This window comes from Sinohyriopsis cumingii, chromosome 5 (genome assembly GCF_028554795.1).
Source record: "Sinohyriopsis cumingii isolate HCF-2022 chromosome 5, ASM2855479v2, whole genome shotgun sequence".
NCBI lineage: Eukaryota > Metazoa > Mollusca > Bivalvia > Unionida > Unionidae > Sinohyriopsis > Sinohyriopsis cumingii.
In genome coordinates this window covers 98,178,049-98,200,422 of record NC_142965.1, presented here as the reverse complement: position 1 = coordinate 98,200,422, position 22,374 = coordinate 98,178,049, and the positions used below count along the sequence as shown (strand labels likewise).

At 35.6% G+C, this 22,374-nt stretch overlaps 1 protein-coding gene across 3 annotated transcripts in view; it reads right to left on the bottom strand.

Moving 5' to 3' along the window:
* LOC149799844 (guanine nucleotide exchange factor DBS-like) overlaps nt 1-22,374 on the bottom strand; it is a 202,679-nt gene that overhangs the window by 96,879 nt on the left and 83,426 nt on the right. For all 3 annotated transcript variants that reach the window (XM_089959262.1, XM_089959263.1, XM_089959265.1), the window contains 3 exons: nt 16,608-16,867; nt 15,594-15,708; nt 8,112-8,234 (listed from right to left, as the gene is read on the bottom strand). In XM_089959262.1, the coding sequence (XP_089815388.1) occupies nt 8,112-8,234; nt 15,594-15,708; nt 16,608-16,867 (498 nt within the window). The remainder of the gene's footprint in view (nt 1-8,111; nt 8,235-15,593; nt 15,709-16,607; nt 16,868-22,374) is intronic.

Sequence of the window (22,374 nt, the reverse complement as noted above, 5' to 3'; positions counted from 1 at the left end):
TGTATACAGACTATATGACTTCCATCCATTACACATTGAATTTTGACTATATGAATTTAATCCATTACACACTGAATTTTGACTATTGTAAATGTTGAATTTTGAATAAGTATTGAACCTTAAAGTTGAAGGCACTGAGCATTTTAATTTTTTCACATTTAAACCAGAAAATCACTTCGACCTCTCTTCTTTCCCCCCATGTCAGTGTTAAACCTGAAAGGCAAGCATCTATGGCTCATTGAGATTTGACCAGAGCATCGCAATGCTGTCCTGAGAAAGTAAACATTTGAGCTACCAACCATAACTGCTTGATAGGAACCCATGTCAAATAGTCATTTTCAAAGGAAACATTGATTGCAACGTAGTTCAGAGATTCTAGGCTGTCCAAAATCTGAGGAAAAAATGATTATCTTGGGAAAAATTTAGGAACTGCTGCATATAATTGGTAAATTAAGGCGTACACTTTGGAAGTAATGAGAATTTAAAGTGACAACTTTGATCAAAATTCTTTAGTCCAAAAATTCCTGAGAAAGGAAAAGTTTGGTCATGAGGAAGCCTAAAAAGAATAGTGCTTTCCTCGTTACACAAGAAAAGAGGACCAGGTGGCTGTCTTGTAAGAAAAGACAGGTTATAGTGCTAGGATGCACAATTTCTGAAAGAGAACAGCATTAAGGTACACAATTTTAATTTTTCATGTAATTTTCTATTTCTGATTGTTTGTTTTGTGCAAATGTGTTTGATATGACTAGGACCCATATTATGTATCATCTATTCAATTTCACTGAAACCTGTTGATGTTAGAGTTGTTATGCAATTTATCTCCTTAATTTTACAGTTACTAGCTCATTGACAGAATTGATGATTGCATGCTATCTAAGTTTTCATATGTGTTGTACTTCATAAGTTATATGAAATAATTTCCTTTGTCTGTTAGGATGATACTGATTGTTGCGAGTTAACGATAATCACATATTTATACCTAATTTTGTAATGTTTAAATAATCTTGTAGGTTAGGATTGCTGTGAGCTAGAATTTTGTGAAATTTATGCAATAATAATCGAGCATGTGGTAGCATAGGTAAAGAGATACGGTAATGTTAGATACACCGCTAACCTGTTAATTTATGGTCAGTTGCTGTGAAGTGAGAGTGATGATCTATCAAATTAGGTCAGAATTTATGCAGTGTTTGGATAGATGGTTATGCTTCTGAGTAACATAAGTGAGGGAATTTTATGTATGTGATTTTATGTAGGAAGTGATATCAATAGAGATTTGGGGGTAATTTTTTCCTCTAAGGAAACAGCTTTCTGGGAAAGACGGGACAGACCAAAGAAGGAAGTCCAGAAAGAGATGAAGCGTTCAGAATAAGAAGACTAGAGAGAATAGGAAGACATGATACACGGGTCATGAGAGGAAGGTGATGCAATCAGTCGTGGACATTGCGCTCTTTTCATCACACATTATTATGATGAAATGAATCCAAATTAGACACTGCTATTAAATTCTGTTGACATTGCTTAGACTGAATTGGTGTTGCTGCTATAAATTGTCATTGATTAAATTTTGTTATTTTTCTTGTCAAAGGGGCTTGTATTGCATTATTTCTTCCCAATAGTCTTGCTCAGTTCTCTGTTGATATTCTATCTATCCACTCACACTGGGCTATAAAATCGAGGGAGGTCATCCCTAGGAAAATGCCACACTGTATTCTGACCATATGAATTTAATCCATTGCACATTGTATTCTGACCGTGTGACTTTAATCCATTACACATTGTATTTTGACTATGACTTTAATCCATTACACATTGTATTCTGACTATATGACCTTAATCCATTATACCTTGTACTTTGACCATATGAATTTAATCCATTACAAATTGTATTCTGACTATATGACTTTAATCCATTACACCATGTATTTTCGCTCTGTCTTTAGCCCATTATACCATGTATTCTGACTGTCTGACTTTAATTCATTACACATCGTATTCTGACCATATGAATTCAATCCATTACACATTGTATTCTGACTGTGTGACTTTAATCCATTACACATTGTATTCCCACTATATGAATTTAATCCATTACACATTGTATTTTGACCATATGAAGTTAATCCATTACACACTGTATTTGACCATTAATCCATTACACATTGTATTCTGACTATATGACTTTAATCCATTACACCATGTGTTCTGACTATATGACTTTAGTCCATTACACCATGTATTCTGACTATGTCACTTTAAATGAACACATAATAAACTATACATTGTAATGAGTTTAACTGCAAGTAGTACCTAGCTTATAGATGTTAATTACAAATAGATAAAATATTTAATAAACTCTAAAACAAACAATCAATATTTAGTTTCTAAAGCTTCACCCAAAATTATCAAGTCTACCATAAAGCACTCGTATACACTTTTGAATAGCATTGTTCGATGGAGTTATTTTTGAACTAATTCAGTATGAAAGAATGGTCAGTGACTTGTATGTTGGACAAGATATGGGCTTCTTATAATAACATTATCCTGTAATCTGTTGTGTAGATCATGTTGTTAGTAAAGAAAAATTATTAAAATATAAATCAAACAGCTTGATGTCATAGTACCCTTTAATAAAAGATAATAAGTGAAACGTTTGTCTTTAGCAATAACACATCACTAGTCTATGCACATATAAAGTAACAATACCATCGAAGCATGTGTTCTCACTTATCAGTGACTACTATTCAGTACAAGTATGGCCTGAATACATGACCATTTCACTAAATTTTCCATACTCTAAGGGACCCCACAAATTGATGCATAGGTATGTGACTGGTCAATACAAAAGTCAAAAGTGATCGCCAGTTCATGTTTTTATTATTGAGTAATAAAGATCTCAGTGCATGTGGATACTTTTCTTTCCAAATAACTTTGAAATGTTTAGGAATTGGTCAATTTTGGGTGAAGTTTTAGAAACTATCAAAATCTATATTGTTTGTTCTAGTGGCAGTTTATTAAATATCTTTCCCTATTTGTGATTACTCTAACACAATCAGGAAATTATCTTGAGTCGGAATTCATTGCAAATGGATTCAAGTGGTATGATGAATCATAACTTATACAATGTATCTAAACAAGTTTATTAACTTATAGTTTCTGATCATAATTTCTTGCTTAAAGAACTAATTCTAGATTATTAATCTGCCACCAATAAATGTTACTTAATAATACCCATTTAATCGTGCATGGCTGAACTTGAGTATGATACAGATATTTACCTGATAGTTCAGTACATGTATATCACATACTGTACCCAGACTAGAACTCTTAATGTATTTTCATTAATTCTTATTTTATTTCATTATTTAAATATTTACAAATTAGTTGCATGAAGTTTTGATCAAGTTAAACATGTTGCTGGAGATGACATGCTGTCACATCACTGTTTCTTAATCAACTTTCTTAAGGTCATGATGGATTTTATAAAAAATGGCAGGTCACGGTGGAAGCAGTTTTGAATAATAGTGGTTAATGCTATTATCTTGAACCAGATGTTAAGTCTTTGAAAAGCATGCCCTAGAAATTGGGGAGAGTCACAGAGAGAGAGAGAGACATGGAGACAGGCAGAGTGTGTGTGTGTGTGTGTGTGTGTGTGTGTGTGTGTGTGTGTGTGTGTGTGTGTGTGTGTGTGTGTCTGTGTGTGTGTCTGTGTGTGTGTGCATTAGTTCCAAGTAAAGAAATCAACATGTATTGAACTTCTTACCTAACTAATACCAAGTCCTAAATAATACATTTTAAAGGAAGAAAGAGTTTAAACTACCGGAACACTGGAAAAATAAACTAAAATTTATTTTTAACATTTTTAGAATTAATGTTTTTAAACAAAAAGATTTAGCACATAATTTAAATTTACAGTTTGAACTGTAGACAGAACAATTATATTTGAAAAATTACATTTTCTAAGTTGGTTACAAAGAGGTTTGAATGTAATAAATTTGTTGTTTTGGGTTCAACACCATTTTTCAGTACAAGACAGGCTAAATACATGGTGGCCAGTATAACTGGGGAAGAAGAACTCAGGTAAGAAGCATCAACACACAGGAAGTTACTGGCAAGCTTTCTCACGTACCCACATTGGTTGAGCCCAAGACTTAATCCCATGCGGACAGAGGTAACATGACAGTGATCAGTAAAGGTGAGCACTTTAGACCACTCTGCCACCCAGGGCCCCTTTGAATGTAATAAATTATTTTAGATGATTTTACAAAGGTACTTTACCCATATATATTCATAAGGCCAACCAATCATAATTCAATAACCATATTTACTGATAAGGCAACTGTAATTGATAATCAGCACTTATTCTCCTTCCCTGTCAACTCTTTTTAAAAAACTCCTTGGATTTCATTTCCTTTCATTTCTCTCCATTGAAAACTTGTCACCTTCAATTAAAGATATTCAATAAGCACGAACTATTTAATAATATCAATTAACATTCACAAGTCTTATAAAGCTGCTCAGACTTGCATGCTAATTGCTTCTTTATCAATGTACAATGGGTAAAACTTGGTAATTTTCTGAATTAACAACCAAAAGGTCACTCAAAATTCATATTATAATTGTTTGTTGTTTTGAAAGTTGAAACTGTATATCTTTTAGATTTGCAAAGAGATCTGTTTTGCAAACCCAATTCACAGGACCAAATTAATTCAAAACATAATGACTTCTTATCCTTTTATATACTGAACAAATGCTTTAGAATTACAGTGTAGCAGAGGCAGTTAAATTATTACAAGGAATTTCCTTGGATTCACAACACTCTTACCAAACAAAAACTCTTTGCAAGCAGTAGACAAATTAAGGATAATTGTTGGTTAGCAAGTACTATCATGGTAAACAGGATAGACTCAAAATATACTAAACTATTATATCAATTTAACAACTTCAAAGTAAACTGCAAAATTTGCTTTAAATATTTGGGAATTTCCAGAGCTAACTGAATTGGACCATTTAAAGTCCTACCATTCAAAACAGACTGTACTGTAGCATACAAAAAATCAGTGTCTATTGTAAAGAGAATTAGTATGTACTTATACAACACAAACAGCATCACCAAGTCTAGCATCTAAGAGTCCAAGACTCTAGGATGGAGGACTAAACATGAACACTGTGAGCAAAAAAACTAAATTATCACAGAGACAATGCAAGAAACAGAACAATGAGAAATATAAACATATTTTTAGCATTGAACATTTGAAGAATATTGCACTAAGAATGAGTATTCAGAACTTCATACCTACAATACACAGATTAATGCCAGTACTAAGCAATGTCTTCTAAAAAGTCAGCTCTTGAAACCAAGCATGGCAAGTTTCTAGCTCATGGCCAGCTGTTGCACTTGAATGCAGTGGATTGACCTATTGGCCCTTGAGGCAGAAAAGGGCCAACCTTTACAGACTATACACAAAAGGAACAGATACAGAAAAGATTCTGGTACATGTACTAAGCAACACAGGAAATGGAATATATATATAGTACTCCAAAAGGGTGATAAATGACTGACCAAAGGCAATATAGACACAACTGGAAACAGGCCCAAATTATAGATCAACCACCAATAATAAGGGAACCATCAAATAAGACAATGTTGGTCTAACAGCAATCCCGTTAGAAATCTCTATGAAGCTGCAGTGGAAAGATTTAAACATATATTTAAACTAAAAATTAATGCATACTAAATGACTAAGGAAAACAAATACTGAAAATACCCAACAAAAGACCATCTTTTACATCCACAGTTTTGTACCAAAAATCATGGATGCATCTAGAATAGGATATGCAATAAGTGCAGACTCAACAGATATTACACAAGACCTTGCAAACCAAGGGAAAAAGAAAACAGTGCACCACAGCTCCACCAGTAACCCATAAAGAGGCAAGGAGAAGTAAAGATAAACAGACATACATGTGTCATGCAATAAACAAAATAACAAGCTTTTGCTTCACAGTATAACTTGGAAAATTGCATAAATATAGGCTCATCCCAAGGCAAACAAGAAACAAAGCATAACAACAAACATGTACAAAATGAACATAATAAGAAAAGGGACCAGACAAAATAAAGTCACACCTGAAAATGACCTGAAGTCGCAAAGGTCATTGATGACTCAAAACTCAATTTGGAAAGAAAGGAAAGGAAACCCGCCCAAAATAAATACCTGAAGGGAGGGGAGTACAAGCCCAAATCTCTAGAAAACTTGGATCTAAGCGAACTAACAGAAATAGAAGAACCTCATTCTCAAAAATTAGTAAAAGAAAGTCTTTCAGTATTTGGAAAGTTCATTAAGGGTCACCTCTAAAGCTATAACCCTGTTCTATATGCTGGAACAGAGTTAAAGGTGACCACAAAAATGACAGTATACAGAAAATAATAAAAAAAATACACATGTACAATAATTCATCCATTTGTTACTTGTCTGTTCAAGATCTGTTTGGCTTCAACAAAGGTTCTCAATGTCTTGCAATTTGTACATCATTATGTTACACAAAGTGCTATCACAGCTGTACATCATTATGTTACACAAAGTGCTATCACAGTTGTACATCATTATGTTACACAAAGTGCTATCAGAGTTGATAGGTACTTTATCAATTTTATATACACCTGTTACTTTACAGTTATTACTTATTCTTAGTTCTATGCACAATAGCTTGAAGGCTGCAGTTACAAAATGTGCCCTAATTTCAATGTAAACTTTTTACTGTACTCCTTAAAAAATATACTGACTCACTGAGAATGGATCATGTAGTAACTAGTTCCATCTTGCAACTTGTGCAGTCCTGTCCCTCTATATTCTAGAAATACTGTGTCTAATATAATGACTCAAGGTTCAGGGGAAAAAATATAATTTTTGAAGAAGAACAAATTTTCCTGGAAACAATTTTTTTCTTGTGTGTTAGAGCTAGAACCTTAAAAGTCACGAGAACCTTTTGCATTAACGGTCAGTGAAAACATTATCAAGGCACATTTAATAGCGTAAGAAAATTTATTGGCATTGTGGCACACTAGATGGTGATTAACTTTGAAATTGGATATTTTATATAAAATACCTATATCTGGGCACTGAAATTTCAACAATTATATTTATGCTTGACAGGTGGCAAAAGGCATGTAAAGAATAAATGCTCATCCAGATTTAGCATTAACACCTGTGAATCAGGTGTCTGTAACATCATATGGATGATCAAACAACAGGTGTGAAGCTAGTGGAATTTATCATAAATCCGTCTGGCTGAACTTGATATGGGGCAAAACAGAAACAGACAAGAACTCATTAAAACATTACAGTCAAGCATTTAATAAAATATCATGCTTCTGAACCTACAAGAGCTTTCCTTTGAAAATGATGACAGATGTTGTTGAAGACACATACTTAATTAAATATGTACATACAGACGGACAAATCGATAGAATAAAAAAGAGAAAACAATGGGCCCCTTTATGTTCTTTTAGTAATCACTTTTGTATTGCATGAAAATAAAACAGATGATGACCTTTTTCATTCAAATTGAACAATTTGCTTGATATGAGGTAAAATCATACATTTCTTTATAGCAAAAATTAAAATGTATCCACCGCCTATCTTCCACCCTTGTTATTGGTGAAATATGGTATGGCTAACCATCGAAGAAATATGGCATCTCACTGATGCATAACTTTTTAAAAATGAAACACAATTACCGTATCAAAATTTAGTTGTAAGAAAATTACAGGACATAGGCTTGCCAATGCAATGATTTCCCATTCACTACACTCCTTTCTTGTAAGACCACCCCTTAAGGATGGTCTTATACTAGAACAAAAGTTGGTCTCTCAATGGGGGCTGGGGAAAGGGTTGAAGGGTCAATACGATTTTAGTGTTTGGCAAAGTGCAGGGTGGTTTCTGATCAGTGGGTGACCTCTCCTGAGAAGGGCTTCACAAAAAGGGCAAAAACTGCAATAAGTCCATGCCCATTTCTACCTTCTACAGTCTCCCTGGGCATCTCAACTGAGAAAGGGATAGCATGGCTTATTCTTACTTTTGACAAACAGATTAAAAATACAATGGACTTACCAGGGCTTTCTCTTCAAACTGATCAAATTCCTGGATAAGAGTCTCAACTTGTGCAAGGGTGTCGCCAACTTCCATCATCTTTTGCTCCAACCATTCCATGTTCTTTTCTGAACTCAGCTGAAACTAAAAATTAAGGATTATCCATTATCACCTAACTTAAAAATTTACAGTACTTTTTTGACACACTCAATAGGGAGCTCATCCAAATCAATTTTGTGAAAAGTAAGGGTTGGGTTTATCACAGAATAAACCTTCCTTCAATTGAACTCAAGTTTTCTAAAAGTGTGACATGGTCTTTTAAATGAGCAGGAACTTGTTGTAGCAGACAGTATTGGCATTTCATTGTAATATTATATTGAAAACAATTGAAAATACTGATTGTTGGGAGGTTGAAGTGTTACTGATTTAAATAAGGTAAGAAAGATGAACATAACTCCATTTACCCTGCTGTTCAAGGTTCATTTAATGATCAGAAACATACTGCTTTTAATAATGTGTATAATATTTTTTGTAAAATTCTTTTCTTCATTATTTAAATTGAGAATTTATATTAACATTTGATACATTATCTGAGAAATTATTGTTAATTCATTTAAACGCATTTCTAATTGTTTCAGTCATTACTACCAGTGAAATCATATTCAAGTAAAATAACTACTGTCTAGGCTAACCATTTAAAGTCTTTGAGTTGTCTCCCTTGACACAAAAATATTTACATGAAAGGCCAGTGAATTTTTTCTATTGTTTGTTAGACCATAAAGTTATTAAACAATGTTAGTTGTTGTTGTTGTAGGGTTTAACGCCATTTTTCAGCATGCGATAGGTTATACATGGCGGCCAGTATTAATGGTGGAGGAAGAAACTGGGAACACTGTTAGTAATACAAGCTATATTTAGTAAAAGAAAACAGACACTATGCCACAGGCCCCAAGGGACTAAAATTACTCAAAGCCAAAAAGGGTTATGTGACCTAAAAATTATAGCATCTGCACACCCTCCCATTTGTTTGTACCCCTCTACTGGGCCTATCCTATATTTACAAGTCTGCAGATTCTGAAGTAACCTCATTATGTGGGAGTAGTGGATACTCCAACTTGTTTCTAAAACTTCACCATCTAATGTGACATCTTTTTTTTCTTAACATCTAGATATGAAACTGATTTTCACCGCATGATGAGATCATGGCTTCTCTTACGATGTACCTATAGTATGTATGTACCTATAGTATGTATGTACCTATAGTATGTATGTACCTATAGTATGTATGTACATGTAGGGTTCAGTGGCACATCAGCAAACATCAGACAGTTACAATAGTAAACGTGAGAAAAAAATCACAAGATGCTGTAAAAAATTAAAATACTACAATACAAAATAACAATGTTGAGTCATACAAAACATCATTTTTGACAACTTCTTCAAGGCGTGTGGGTAGTCGTCAGGTATTTGAGGATCCAAGAACCTGACTGGTAAAATTTTAGGAAGCTTTTGTAACACCGCTCGCTTTATAATTTTCACCCTGATAGCTCATAAGCTCACTTATAACTGGGTCAGTAGTGGATCCCATTTTTTAAAAACAGAAAACACAAACGGAATTGGCTCTATTTGTTGAACATGAAAAAAAAATCATTCTCAAAACTAGTATATGAAACCTAGATACCCTTATTTTACTATCAAAAACAGTGGTTAGTACCTGGAAATTAGAACCAACATTATGAAGTTCTAAACTTTTAATAAAGAAGACATGTATTTTATTAAATTTTCTTTCCAATCAATATTCTCAGTACCAGTACTCTGTATATAAAAGAATCCTACAAAATTTTGATCAATGAAAATGTCAATAAAGCCACTGGTGGCAACACTTTAATAAATAAAAACCAATTAAATAAGTTTTGTCAAGTGAAATTCATATTTTAGTTCCATCTTTTAATTTGGTTTCAGTGTGATCATCACAAATGCAATATGCCATCTTGTATTCAAATGTAAAAAAAATATCAATCTACCAACGTAGCTTGTCTACAAGCATTACTGTGAGAACCTAATTAAGTGTGAAGCTTATCTTGATATACAACCTGCAGATTTATTTGGTATATAATTATACTCAATTAAAACAGACCTACTTAGAATTATAACATCAATTACAGCTTTTGTATCAAATCAAATAAATGGGGTGGATGAATTTTTAAAAAGTTAAAAGGCATGCAAGTCCTACCTGTGTAAGAGCTAGTAGTCATGGTAATATATATCATGCCAACTCATTTCAATTGATTAAATCAAACACTATTATAAATATTATCATGCAAGTAATAAATGAAACTTCCTGACATATTATCCTACTCATTCACAAATGTGATCAAAGATAGAAAGGTCACCAAGTGAAATGAGTACTTGGTGAATCAAATGCTTTGTTTTTCACAGATTATGGAGAAGTGAGTTCCAGAGTTTGTATTGAACTTCAAGTTCCTGAATTGGCACTCCAAGATTTTGTCAAGAACGAGAAGTTTCACTATTACTTGCAATAAAATCAAGGCATCAACATTTTTACTAACAGAACATTGAGTTTTGATGTTAATGGCTGATTCACAAAATAAATGTCCCTGCCTTTTGCAAAAAAGGAATCTTGTTTCGTTTTAAATCAACAACAAGATGCATTGACATGATACACAATGTTTCACATGCATGCGATGGCTCTTGAAACCTCTTGGAGGAATGTTAATGATCTTTCTGAGGTTAGGTATCTTGTAAATAAAGGTAATGTAACACAGAAAGTTAACAACTTCATTAGAAAAGTCTCTTTCATTGACAATTATTCCCAAAACTAAAAGGCTCTTTCTTGTCGATTATTCACAACACAATTATAAAATGAGTATTCTGTCATTAAACAGCCACATTACCCCCTAAAAATGTTCTCAATGTCCAGTGGGGATAGCATCCCCTTATTATTTTGCAGGTCCCCTGGTAATTCACGCCCTCAGTCTACTTTTTTGGACCCAATTGTGAGCAAGGAATTGTGGGACAGTTGTTTTTACATTAACATCACATCATAAGGTGCAGAAAACAAAACGTTATTAGTTCATAACAGCAGAAAGGAACTACTTATGTATTCATACACCATTCTTGTATGATCTGAAAACAATTTGTCAAAAATTTAAAAAATATAGGTTTATTTAATTCTTGTGTTTTATTATTGTTTCTGTTTTTTTTGCAACTATAATTGAACTTTTATTTTACAGGATTCGTGAAAATCGCAAAGCTTGAAAATTGATTACACAGTGCACATGACGAGCCTTGGCTACACTATGCCCTGGTACTAACAGCTCCCTCACTAGGCGCTCACCACTATGGACATTCACCCAGTGCACATGAAAAGCTTACACTTCACTACAGCCATTTGTCCAGTACACATGAAGAGCTTACGCTTCACTATGGCCATTCATCGAGTACACATGAAGAGCTTATGCTTCACTACGGCAATTCATCCAGTACACATGAAGAGCTTACACTTCACTACGGCCATTCATCGAGTACCCATTAACCCTTTAGCTACTACAGCTGTTGTGCAGTCTCACTACTGCTGAGTGATAGCAAATCAGTTACTGAGACTACTGAGGCTGCTTCCAAGGCTGAATACTAGAGCATCAAGGCTGACTGCAGAAACTGACAATAAAAACATGGTTACATTTGTATTCATTATTTCAATAGTTTTTGGAGGATTTCAGTGAAATAAAAAAACAGTCTGTTATTCATATATTTTCACTTTATATATTTCCTACATCCCATCATACAAGAAATCCCAGTCATGCAAACTGTATTGAATCACACACAAAAAATCCAATATTTACATACACCACTCCCTCGATAACACGCGTCCTGATAACTCGAGAACCCGCTTATAACACAGGGTAAGGTGTGGATCCCATTTTTCATACCAGAAAATACACCAAAAATTTATCCCAATTTGTTGAACTTGAAGAAAATCGCGATCAAAATTGGTAATGGAAACTTTGATTTATCGCTTGTTTTATTGTCGAAAACAGTAGATAGGACCTGGAAATTTTAATCAACACTAAGAAATATCTAATTTAAAAATAGGTCATAAAATGTTTAACATTTTCTTTCCAAAAGACATTCCTAGTACATTGCAATTAATGATATGTAAAGAAATGTTGATCAATGAAAATGTCACATACGCAGAGTGGAGGTGGTACTTTAATAAATAAATAACAAATTAAATAATTCTTTTATCAACTGAAATTTGTGTTCTAGTTCTATCTTTTAGTTCATTTTAAGTGTAATTGTCATAAATGCAATGTGTCCTCTTAAAATTAAACATAAAATGTGTCAATCCACCATAACAGCTATGTCCACGAGCCTTTCTCTGAGAACACTAATTCTCTGAGAACCTAATTAAGTGCCTACCGTGTTTTGATAACTGACTTTCGGAAATATTTGTTGTATTGCTGCACTGAATTAAAAGCTGGCCTCCTTAGAATTATCATGTTTATTATGTTCTTTGAATCAAATAAAGGAGGTGGAATAAAAGAAAGGTTAAAAGGCATGAAAATCCAGCAAGCTTAAAATCTAGTGGCCCCCGTCATATGTCAGGTGAACTCACTTCATTTCATCAATCAAACACTTATAAATGTTATTGTGTATGTAACAAAAAGCGACTTTGTGAGAATTCTTGAAATGACACTTAGAGATATCATCAAGGATGATAAGATGTTTCATTATTACTTCCAATGAAATCACGACATCAATATTGTACTAAATGAACAATAAAAAAAATTGAGTTTCGACGTAGACAATTGTCTCACAAAATAAATGTAGCGTGTTTTTGAAAAAAAGGAATTTTGTTTAGCGGTGTATCAACAGTAGTCTAGTTTCCTGCTATATGGACTCGCAATTTGGCAGGATAATATTAAACACCACTACAGGAACCAGACTCATCAAGAAAACAAAAAGCAGTGACATAATACACAGATTTTTTTGTGTACACGTGACGGTTGTTGAAACCAGATGGAACGATCTTTCATATGTCGGATATTTTGAAAATAAATGTTATTTAAACAGAATAATGAAATACTTCATTAGAAAGTGCACGTTATTAAAAATTATTATTGATCGGACTAATATCAATATCTGAACCATTTGCTAAGAATGATCCATTAAACTCTTCAATATTGCTTGCACTGAACCCTTCAAAGTTGCTCAAATCTGAATCAGAATCCATCTTTGTTTATATCAACTACACGTGTTTTTCGTAAAGTGCAGAAAACCTCTAACAGTGTGTCTAAATTTAACTCTCAACTTTCAAACTTGTATCAAAATGTTGAGTAAACAGTCCTCTCGCTGGTTATGATAATCAAAAATATGTAAACTTCTGTACTTTCAACCAATCAACGTTTAGCTAACCTTGCAGTCATGTCCGCATAGATGCGACACTGGGGTTTCAAAAACTGCTGAACTTTACTCACATAAGTGACAATGGGGTAGCAAACTAGGCTTATCGGCACTGCATATATGTGTCAGTGGGGTTCAGGAGCTATTTACAGGAGACGCTTAGATGCGACAGTTGTAGCTAAAGGGTTAAAAGCCCTGGCTTCACTATGGCCATTCATCCAGTACACATGAAGAGCCCAGGCTTCACTATGGCCTATCATCAAGTACACATGATGAGCCCAGGCTTCACTATGGCCATTCATCAAGTACACATGAAAAGCCCAGGCTACACTATGGTCCTTCATCAAATACCCATGAAGAGGCCTGGCTTCACTATGGCCATTTATCAAGTACACATGAAGAGTCCAGGCTTCACTACGGCCATTCATCCAGTACACATGAAGAGCCCAGGCTTCACTACGGTCATTCATCCAGTACACATGAAGAGCCCAGGCTTCACTACGGCCATTCATCCAGTACACATGAAGAGCCCAGGCTTCACTATGGCCATTCATCAAGTACATATGAAAATCCCAGGCTTCACTATGGCCATTCATCAAGTACACATGAAAAGCCCAGGCTTCACTATGGCCATTCATCGAATACACATGAAAAGCCCAGGCTTCACTACGGCCATTCATCAAGTACACATGAAAAGCCCAGGCTTCACTACGGCCATTCATCAAGTATGCATGAAAACCCCAGGCTTCACTATGGCCATTCATAAAGTACACATGAAAAGCCCAGGCATCACTATGGCCATTCATCGAGTACACATGAAAAGCTCAGGCTTCACTATGGCCATTCATAAAGTACACATGAAAAGCCCAGGCGTCACTATGGCCATTCGTCGAGTACACATTAAATGCCCATGCTTCACTACAGCCATTTATCAAGTACACATGAAGAGCCCAGGCTTCACGATGGTCATTAATCAAGTACACATGAAGAGCCCAGGCTTCACTACGGCCATTCATCGAGTACACATGAAAAGCCCAGGCTTCAATACAACCATTCATCAAGTACACATGGAAAGCCCAGGCTTCACTATGGCTATTCATCCACTACACATAAAGAGCTTACACCTTACTATGGTCATTCTTCTAGTACACAAGAAGAGCCCTGGATTTACTATGGCCAATCATCCAGTACACATGAAAAGCCCAGGCTACACTACGGCCATTCATCCAGTACGCATGAAAATCCTAGGCTATACTACTGCCTGGTACTAACAGCTCCCTCGCTAGGTGCTCAGCAGTAAGAGGTTAGTGTTAGAACTGGTCGGCCTTGTATCAGATTAATGTGACTGGGTAGGACATCATGTTACATGTAGCGATATGACTGAAATTTTTTTAAAGCTATATTAAAAATCCAAATCACACACACACATATACTATGGCCTTTCACCCAGTACACATGAAGAACTTAAACTTTACTATGGCCATTCATCCGGTACACATGAAGAGCCCAGGCATCACTATGGCCATTCATCCATTGTGTAATCAATTCCCAAAGTCAAGACTTCATGAATCCATTAAAACAAAAGTTCAGTTTTTACATAAATGTCAACTCCATGAGCCACTTATTTTTTTTTCTTATATTATGTTTAACAGAAGTTTTTAAAAAAAACTCTACACTGTATCCAAAATTTTCAAAATTAGCTTGTACAAGCTTTATTTTAACATAATTGCAACTGCATTAGCTAGTAAATATAACAAAGATTTCCATTGGTCAGAATGTAAGCAGGTGATTAGCAGGATTTGCATTTATTTCTGTATATACAATTATTTGAAAGAGAAGGAAAACACTGCATGCCTTCAAGATGAAATAAACAGGTTATTGTTTTTGCTGACAACTGAATAAAATGATTTAACAGAATCAAACATCTAATCTTCTGTAAAGAGATTTCTAAAAAAAATCATTCTTTCTTTGACATTTTTCCTTCCAGCATTGTTTCCTGTGTGATTCAGCAACTGATAGTTTTAAAGATAAACGCAGAAAAAAATTCAACTCTTATTTATAGTAGTCTTGTCAACTTACTATCTTAAACTCCTCTTCGAATTTTCTCAAGGATGATGACTGTTGCAGCTTCCTATTGTGTTTGTCCCAGAATGCATCAAACTTTGTGCGAGTTTCCTCTAGCTGCACCAACAAACTATAATAATGGTAACATTAATTCGTATATGGTAAGCAAAAATATTTGCAACTAATGAATGCATGCTGTCAGTCTTTTTACAAGAAATGTATTAATCTAATAGAAATTAATTATACTAATCTAATATTTCAACAATTGTGAAATTATATTAAAATATGTTTTAAAAACTACAGGCTAATATTCAATATATTATTATATAAAAGATCACCTTATAATTAAATATCAAAATCCTACATCACTTATACTGCAAAGACTTCCAGCTTTTCTTTATTATCCTAACTAATTAAAATGACTGATCAAAGTGTCTGCAAAAATCAAAGCAACTCATAAAAGAAAACCAGCTGACATAAACAGCAGCTTATTTATCGTCTTTGTTGTACTACATCATATTTATGAAACACTGCTTACTGCAAAATTGGAGACAAAAACTAACCATAAACATCTCATGGCAACAACCAATTCAAGTTCAGTTTTAGTACATCATTTGAGTACAATTAATGTTTTGCCATAACAATGTAGCACACCAGTGTTGCTGAAACAGTAGCTATTGATCTTATTTTTCAAGTTTGAACAGCTCAAACATATTTTTTCAATCACTTTGACAGTTTCTTGTTATTGGCATAAACCCACAGCCAAAATCCTTCATGCATGCTCTTGATGTAAGATGGTGAGATTTATTTGCAAACTTAAACACAAAACATAGTACTAAACCTGACGAGATGAAAACACAAATATCCTGCTAAAATTTGTATAATTTTAAAACATAATAGTGTTTAATGAACAGAAATTAGGCCATACTTGTTACATTTTTCAAGTATATTCTTTAACAATTGTCATTTAACTTGAACAGTACAGAATACAAAATTATAAGAAACAGGAACTATGGGAGATAATCTTACATTTCAATTGAGAGAACATGAGAAAAATGGACTAGGGGAGGTCTGGAGCTATCTCCCTTGATACAACTAAGGAGAGTTTTCCCATGAGTTTCTGCAGATTCGAGGTCCTCCAGCAGCTCTTTTCTCTGCAAAGCATGGTCGTGGATAATTTTCTCTGTCCCTGGAACATCATTTGGAACCAGACACTCACTCCACCTTTTTGTCAGTGCAGTTATGGCAATTGATATTTTTTCTGCATTACTGCTAAACTTTTCCACTGCCTGTAGGAAAAAATAAAATATTTTGCAATAACAAAATGGACAATGATATTTACACAATATTTTTTAAACTGAAATTTATTTTAATTCATATGTTTTAAAAAATTCATATTTATATATAAAATGAAGCACAAAGTCTCCATATAATCTGACCCATGCATCATGATGCAAGTTAACATAATCTGACCCATGCATCATGATGCAAGTTTAACATTATCTAACCCATGCATCATGATGCAAGTCAACATAATCTGACCCATGCATCAAGATGCAAGTCAATGTAATCTGACCCATGCATCATGATGCAAGTTAATATAATCTGACCCATGCATCATGATGCAAGTCAATGTAATCTGACTCATGCATCATGATGCAAGTCAACATAACCTGACCCATGTATCATGATGCAAGTCAATGTAATCTGACCCATGCATCATGATGCAAGTCAACATAATCTGACCCATGCATCATGATGCAAGTTTAACATTATCTTACCCATGCATCATGATGCAAGTCAATGTAATCTGACTCATGCATCATGATGCAAGTCAACATAATCTGACCCATGCATCATGATGCAAGTTTAACATTATTTGACCCATGCATCATGATGCAAGTTAACATAATCTGACCCATGCATCATGATGCAAGTTAATATAATCTGACCCATGCATCATGATGCAAGTTAACATAATCTGACCCAAGCATCATGATGCAAGTTAACATTATCTGACCCATGCATCATGATGCAAGTTAACATAATCTGACCCATGCATCATGATGAAAGTCTGACACATCATGATGCAAGTTAATATAATCTATCCCATTCATCATGATGCAAGTCAACATAATTTGACCCATGCATCATGATGCAAGTTAACATATTCTGACCCTTGCATCATGATGCAAGTTAACATAATCTGACCCATGCATCATGATGAAAGTCTGACACATCATGATGCAAGTTAATATAATCTGACCCGTGCATCATGATGCAAGTCAACATAATTTGACCCATGCATCATGATGCAAGTTAACATATTCTGACCCTTGCATCATGATGCAAGTTAACATAAACTGACCCATGCATCATGATGAAAGTCTGACACATCATGATGCAAATTAACATAATCTGACCCATGCATCATGATGCAAGTTTAACATTATCTGACCCATGCATCATGATGCAAGTCAACATAATCTGACCCATGCATCATGATGCAAGTTAATATAATCTGACCCATGCATCATGATGCAAGTCAATGTAATCTGACCCATGCATCATGATGCAAGTTAACATAATCTGACCCATGCATCATGATGTAAGTTAACATATTCTGACCCATGCATCATGATGAAAGTCTGACACATCATGATGCAAATTAACATAATCTGACCCATAGCAGCAGGGAAGTTCTACAGACCAGACGGTTCCACCAAAATAAAGCCTCCTACGAGAACTTTCTCCGTAGAAGCCTCAGATTTCAAAAATAAGCCTTCCTGCGAGAATTAATTTGTGTAAATTCACTCCCGACTGCAATTTTTGTGTGCAAATTCAATGATTCCAAACAAGTATTTTGGGGGGGGGGGGGAAATTTATTCTGGTGTCGACGAAGTTTGCAAAGTTTGGCTGCGAGTCTCATGAATAAATTTGATCAAGACCGATTCGATATCTACTACGCGGATCATGAAGATTAATCGTAATGAAACCATGCGGTATTGCCTGAGCGCGGCTGAAGAAATTTTTAAATTTGTTTATGTCCATATCGCCGTTGCACCAAGTCTGATGAATATTTCTCAGCGTGTGAGTATCGACGCCATTGAAAACCGACAAAATGTTACAATTGTCCCTAATTACCTTTGGAATTTGTGTATATCGCTGCGTCACGTAAATAACATCGGTGTTCTTGTGTCGGCCACGCGAGAATATCCTAGCCGGATTAGTTTGCTTATCCAGCATAACATCATCGAATACAACAAGATTATTAACATCGCCATCTAAATTTTCCACGGATGGAGTTTCATTGATGTCTGTGATGAATTCGATTGTGCCTTCGTCGGTATTGTCGCTAAATTCTTTTAGTACTTGATAGCAACGCTGATCATCAACGGATGGTGCAACCAAATACAACTTATCCCATTTTAGCCATCGCATTATCAAATTTAGCAACAATTGAGTTTTTCCAGAACCGGACGGGCCGATAATTATCATCCTAATCGAATTTGGTAACACCGCGTTGTGTTTCGCTTGCTCGCGTTTCTTCGTGGCGGAAAAATCAATTACATTCATGTTACTAGAATATTATGGATCTATATTGTGTTAAGTGTCGCACGCGCACAGCTACGATAAATCCAACCGAAATCGTCACACGCAATAACAGGAACGCAATTGCAGGAGAATGCGAAGTTTGTAAAACACGCAAGTTCAAATTTGTAAAAAAAAAAATAGAAGAACCGGAGGAGACATTGCCGCCTCCATGAAAAATCTACCTGGGTTGCCCTGGGCAAAATATCCCGGAGAAAAGCATCTGCCAGGATACAATTACTGCGGACCCGGCACGAGGCTCGATATAAGACTCAACAATAATAATCAACCAAATCCCGGCGAAGATCCAGTAAACGCCATCGATAACGCGTGTTACTATCACGATCTTGCGTATCGTAGCGGGGATTTACAACAAAGACATCTCGCTGATATTAGGCTAATTCATGCAATAGACGCAATTCCTGACAAAAGTTTCAAAGAAAAATTGGCAACCTGGTTGATAAAAGGCGCGATGAAAGGTAAATTAGTATTCGGCGCTGGTAAATAATAATGGAGCAAATATATTATTCTCCGCGAGGATTCTGGCGAGGAAAATCAGCAATAGCCAAACTTGCCAAAGCCGCTAAAGTAAAACAGTCCGTTGCTGAATCGTGGCTATCGAAACAGGCAGTCTGGCAAATTTATCTTCCTCCACCTAAGAAAATATCATATGCGAGTTTCTCTGTCAGCGTCCCTAATGAAGTCCATCAGGCTGATTTAATGTTTCTTCCTTACGATACCGTCGACGGAGTCACATACAAGTATGTGTTGACGGTTGTTGATATCGCTAGCAGATACAAGGAAGCGGAACCGTTATCGAATAAAACAGCAACGGAGATCGCTAAGGCGTTTAGCGAAATTTATTCACGATCTCCATTAACATGGCCGAAGCTTCTCCAGGTTGATCCAGGTCGAGAATTTCTTGGCGCGGTTACTTCACTGATGAAAAAGAATAATGTTAAAATCCGTCGCGGTATTGTAGGTGTTCATCACAATCAAGCTATCGTTGAGAGATTCAACAAAACGCTCGCAGAACGATTATTCGGATATCAGTACGCGCGTGAATTTATTCAAGATAATCGATCTCATGATTGGGTATCGAGGTTGCCTCATGTGATTAACGCACTAAATAACAAGACAACGAGAACAATAGCAATGAAACCCGCAATTGCAATTACAAAAACAAATATACCCCTAAAGCGAGATTCCGCAATTCCGCCTGTATTAGGTAGCGTCAATGTCCGGTACTTATATAAAGAAGGCGAGGCCGAAGGAGGAAGAAAAAGAGCAACTGATCCAAATTGGAGCGTTACAACACACAAAATATCAGCCGTAACAAGATCATCGGGAAGACCGGCAATTTATTTCCTAGATTCACTAGCGCCACAACGCGGATTTACCAAGGAGGAATTACAGATAATACCGAAAGATACTCAACTACCGCCAGCGTCATTAATGTGAAACCGAATTCTACCTGAGATAATTTTCTTACCCTCGACACGGCTAAATAAACTAAATTTGACCAGGAAATTCTATCATCGACGATCCAAACTTGGCCATCCACGGTTAATCCCTGCGATGAATGTATCGTTGTTGCGTAGCCTAGTTTCCATGGTGATCTTTCTGCGTTTATCGCGTCATTGACAAGATTAATATCAACGAGAATAATATCATTCAAGACTAAGATCTTTTCCTCTCCGCATGGTAAAGTAACACTGATATTTTGTTTCCTGGTATCAGCGGGCCTGTAACACAACGGCACCTGCAATGTTGGAAATTTCTCGCAATGAAGCTTGAATAATATATCCTGAATAACATCGCGAACAATTTTCCTACTAGCAACAATCAGATGATCGGGACGCCACAAATTTAGAAAAATATCCATCGGAGTCTCGTCGATTATTTTTCTCATCACATCGCATTGAATTTTATTCGGTTGTAATCGAATTATTTTCTTAAATTCAGTCAGTAAAATATCATCGGATCTATAATCGGCGTCGATTTCCTCATAATAGTCAACAAAGTTCCTGAGCCATTCGTGAGGAGATTCACCATCAATCGGATCAGGTTGGCCATGATCTCCGCACATTATCACGGCTGTATTTTTCTCCTCCAGCCAGGTCAGGAAAGATTTTAATACAACTAAATTTACTGTGCAAATTTCATCAAATATTATGATCCTGTTGATATATTTATTTCCCATACGAGCCGAATCCCATAATCCACCGCTGTATTTGAAATAACTATGATACGTGCAAGAATCAACGCCGCGTTGCCTTATTTCTCGCGCTAATCTGTGAGTTGGAGTCAACACGATCATATCAGATTTCGCAAATAAATTTATCGCTCGCGTTGTTTTACCGCTACCACCAGGACCATTCATGTAAACGAATTTACTACGTGAAATTGGGTCAAATGCAGATGCAGCCATCGATATTTCCTCAAATTTATCTCGATGAAATTTATCGCAATCTTTGACATCGGCGTCCTCACAGTAATCTAGGATATCCTCGTTTTTTATCCTCCAAGTTCCCCAAGAACCATCGGCGATTAAATTATCCAGCCTATACTGATATTTCTTATCGATATAAAACGAATCCATTGCGACCCTTACCGCGATATCAGAAAATTTATTTATCATCGATAGCAAATTTATACTCACATAAGCGAGCATCGATGATCTCAAATGCGTATACTGCGCTGATTCTCTGTCGAGATAGCTAATTACGGTACCCAACTTTACTCCGTCAATGATAATATTCTCTCTGTTGCAGAATATTCCTCGCGATACCGTATCGGCAATAATAAAGTCCATCTCGGCATCGTTGATAAACAACCTAGCGTGTCGGTGTTTATGATCAACGGATCCTCCTTGAGTAAATTTGCCAATTATTTTTCTTCCGATATCTTTCGCGTTTTCACAGTCCGTCGGTAGCCACACCTTAGTTTGTTTTCTATACGATATAATTGCCTCGCTCACTGTCAACGATACTAACATTGACGAATCTAGCATATATCTCAACAACACTATAGGGACCCATCTGCGTTGAGATAAATGCCGACCAAACCAAATATAACAAATTTTATGTAAATTTTCAGCAAGCTCGAATGAAGTGACACAAGCGAATCCGGTCATGACAAAATCAGGTAACGGTCCGTTAATTGCTACCCTTGTCATTTCGTTGGTGGGATGGCCAAATTTAGC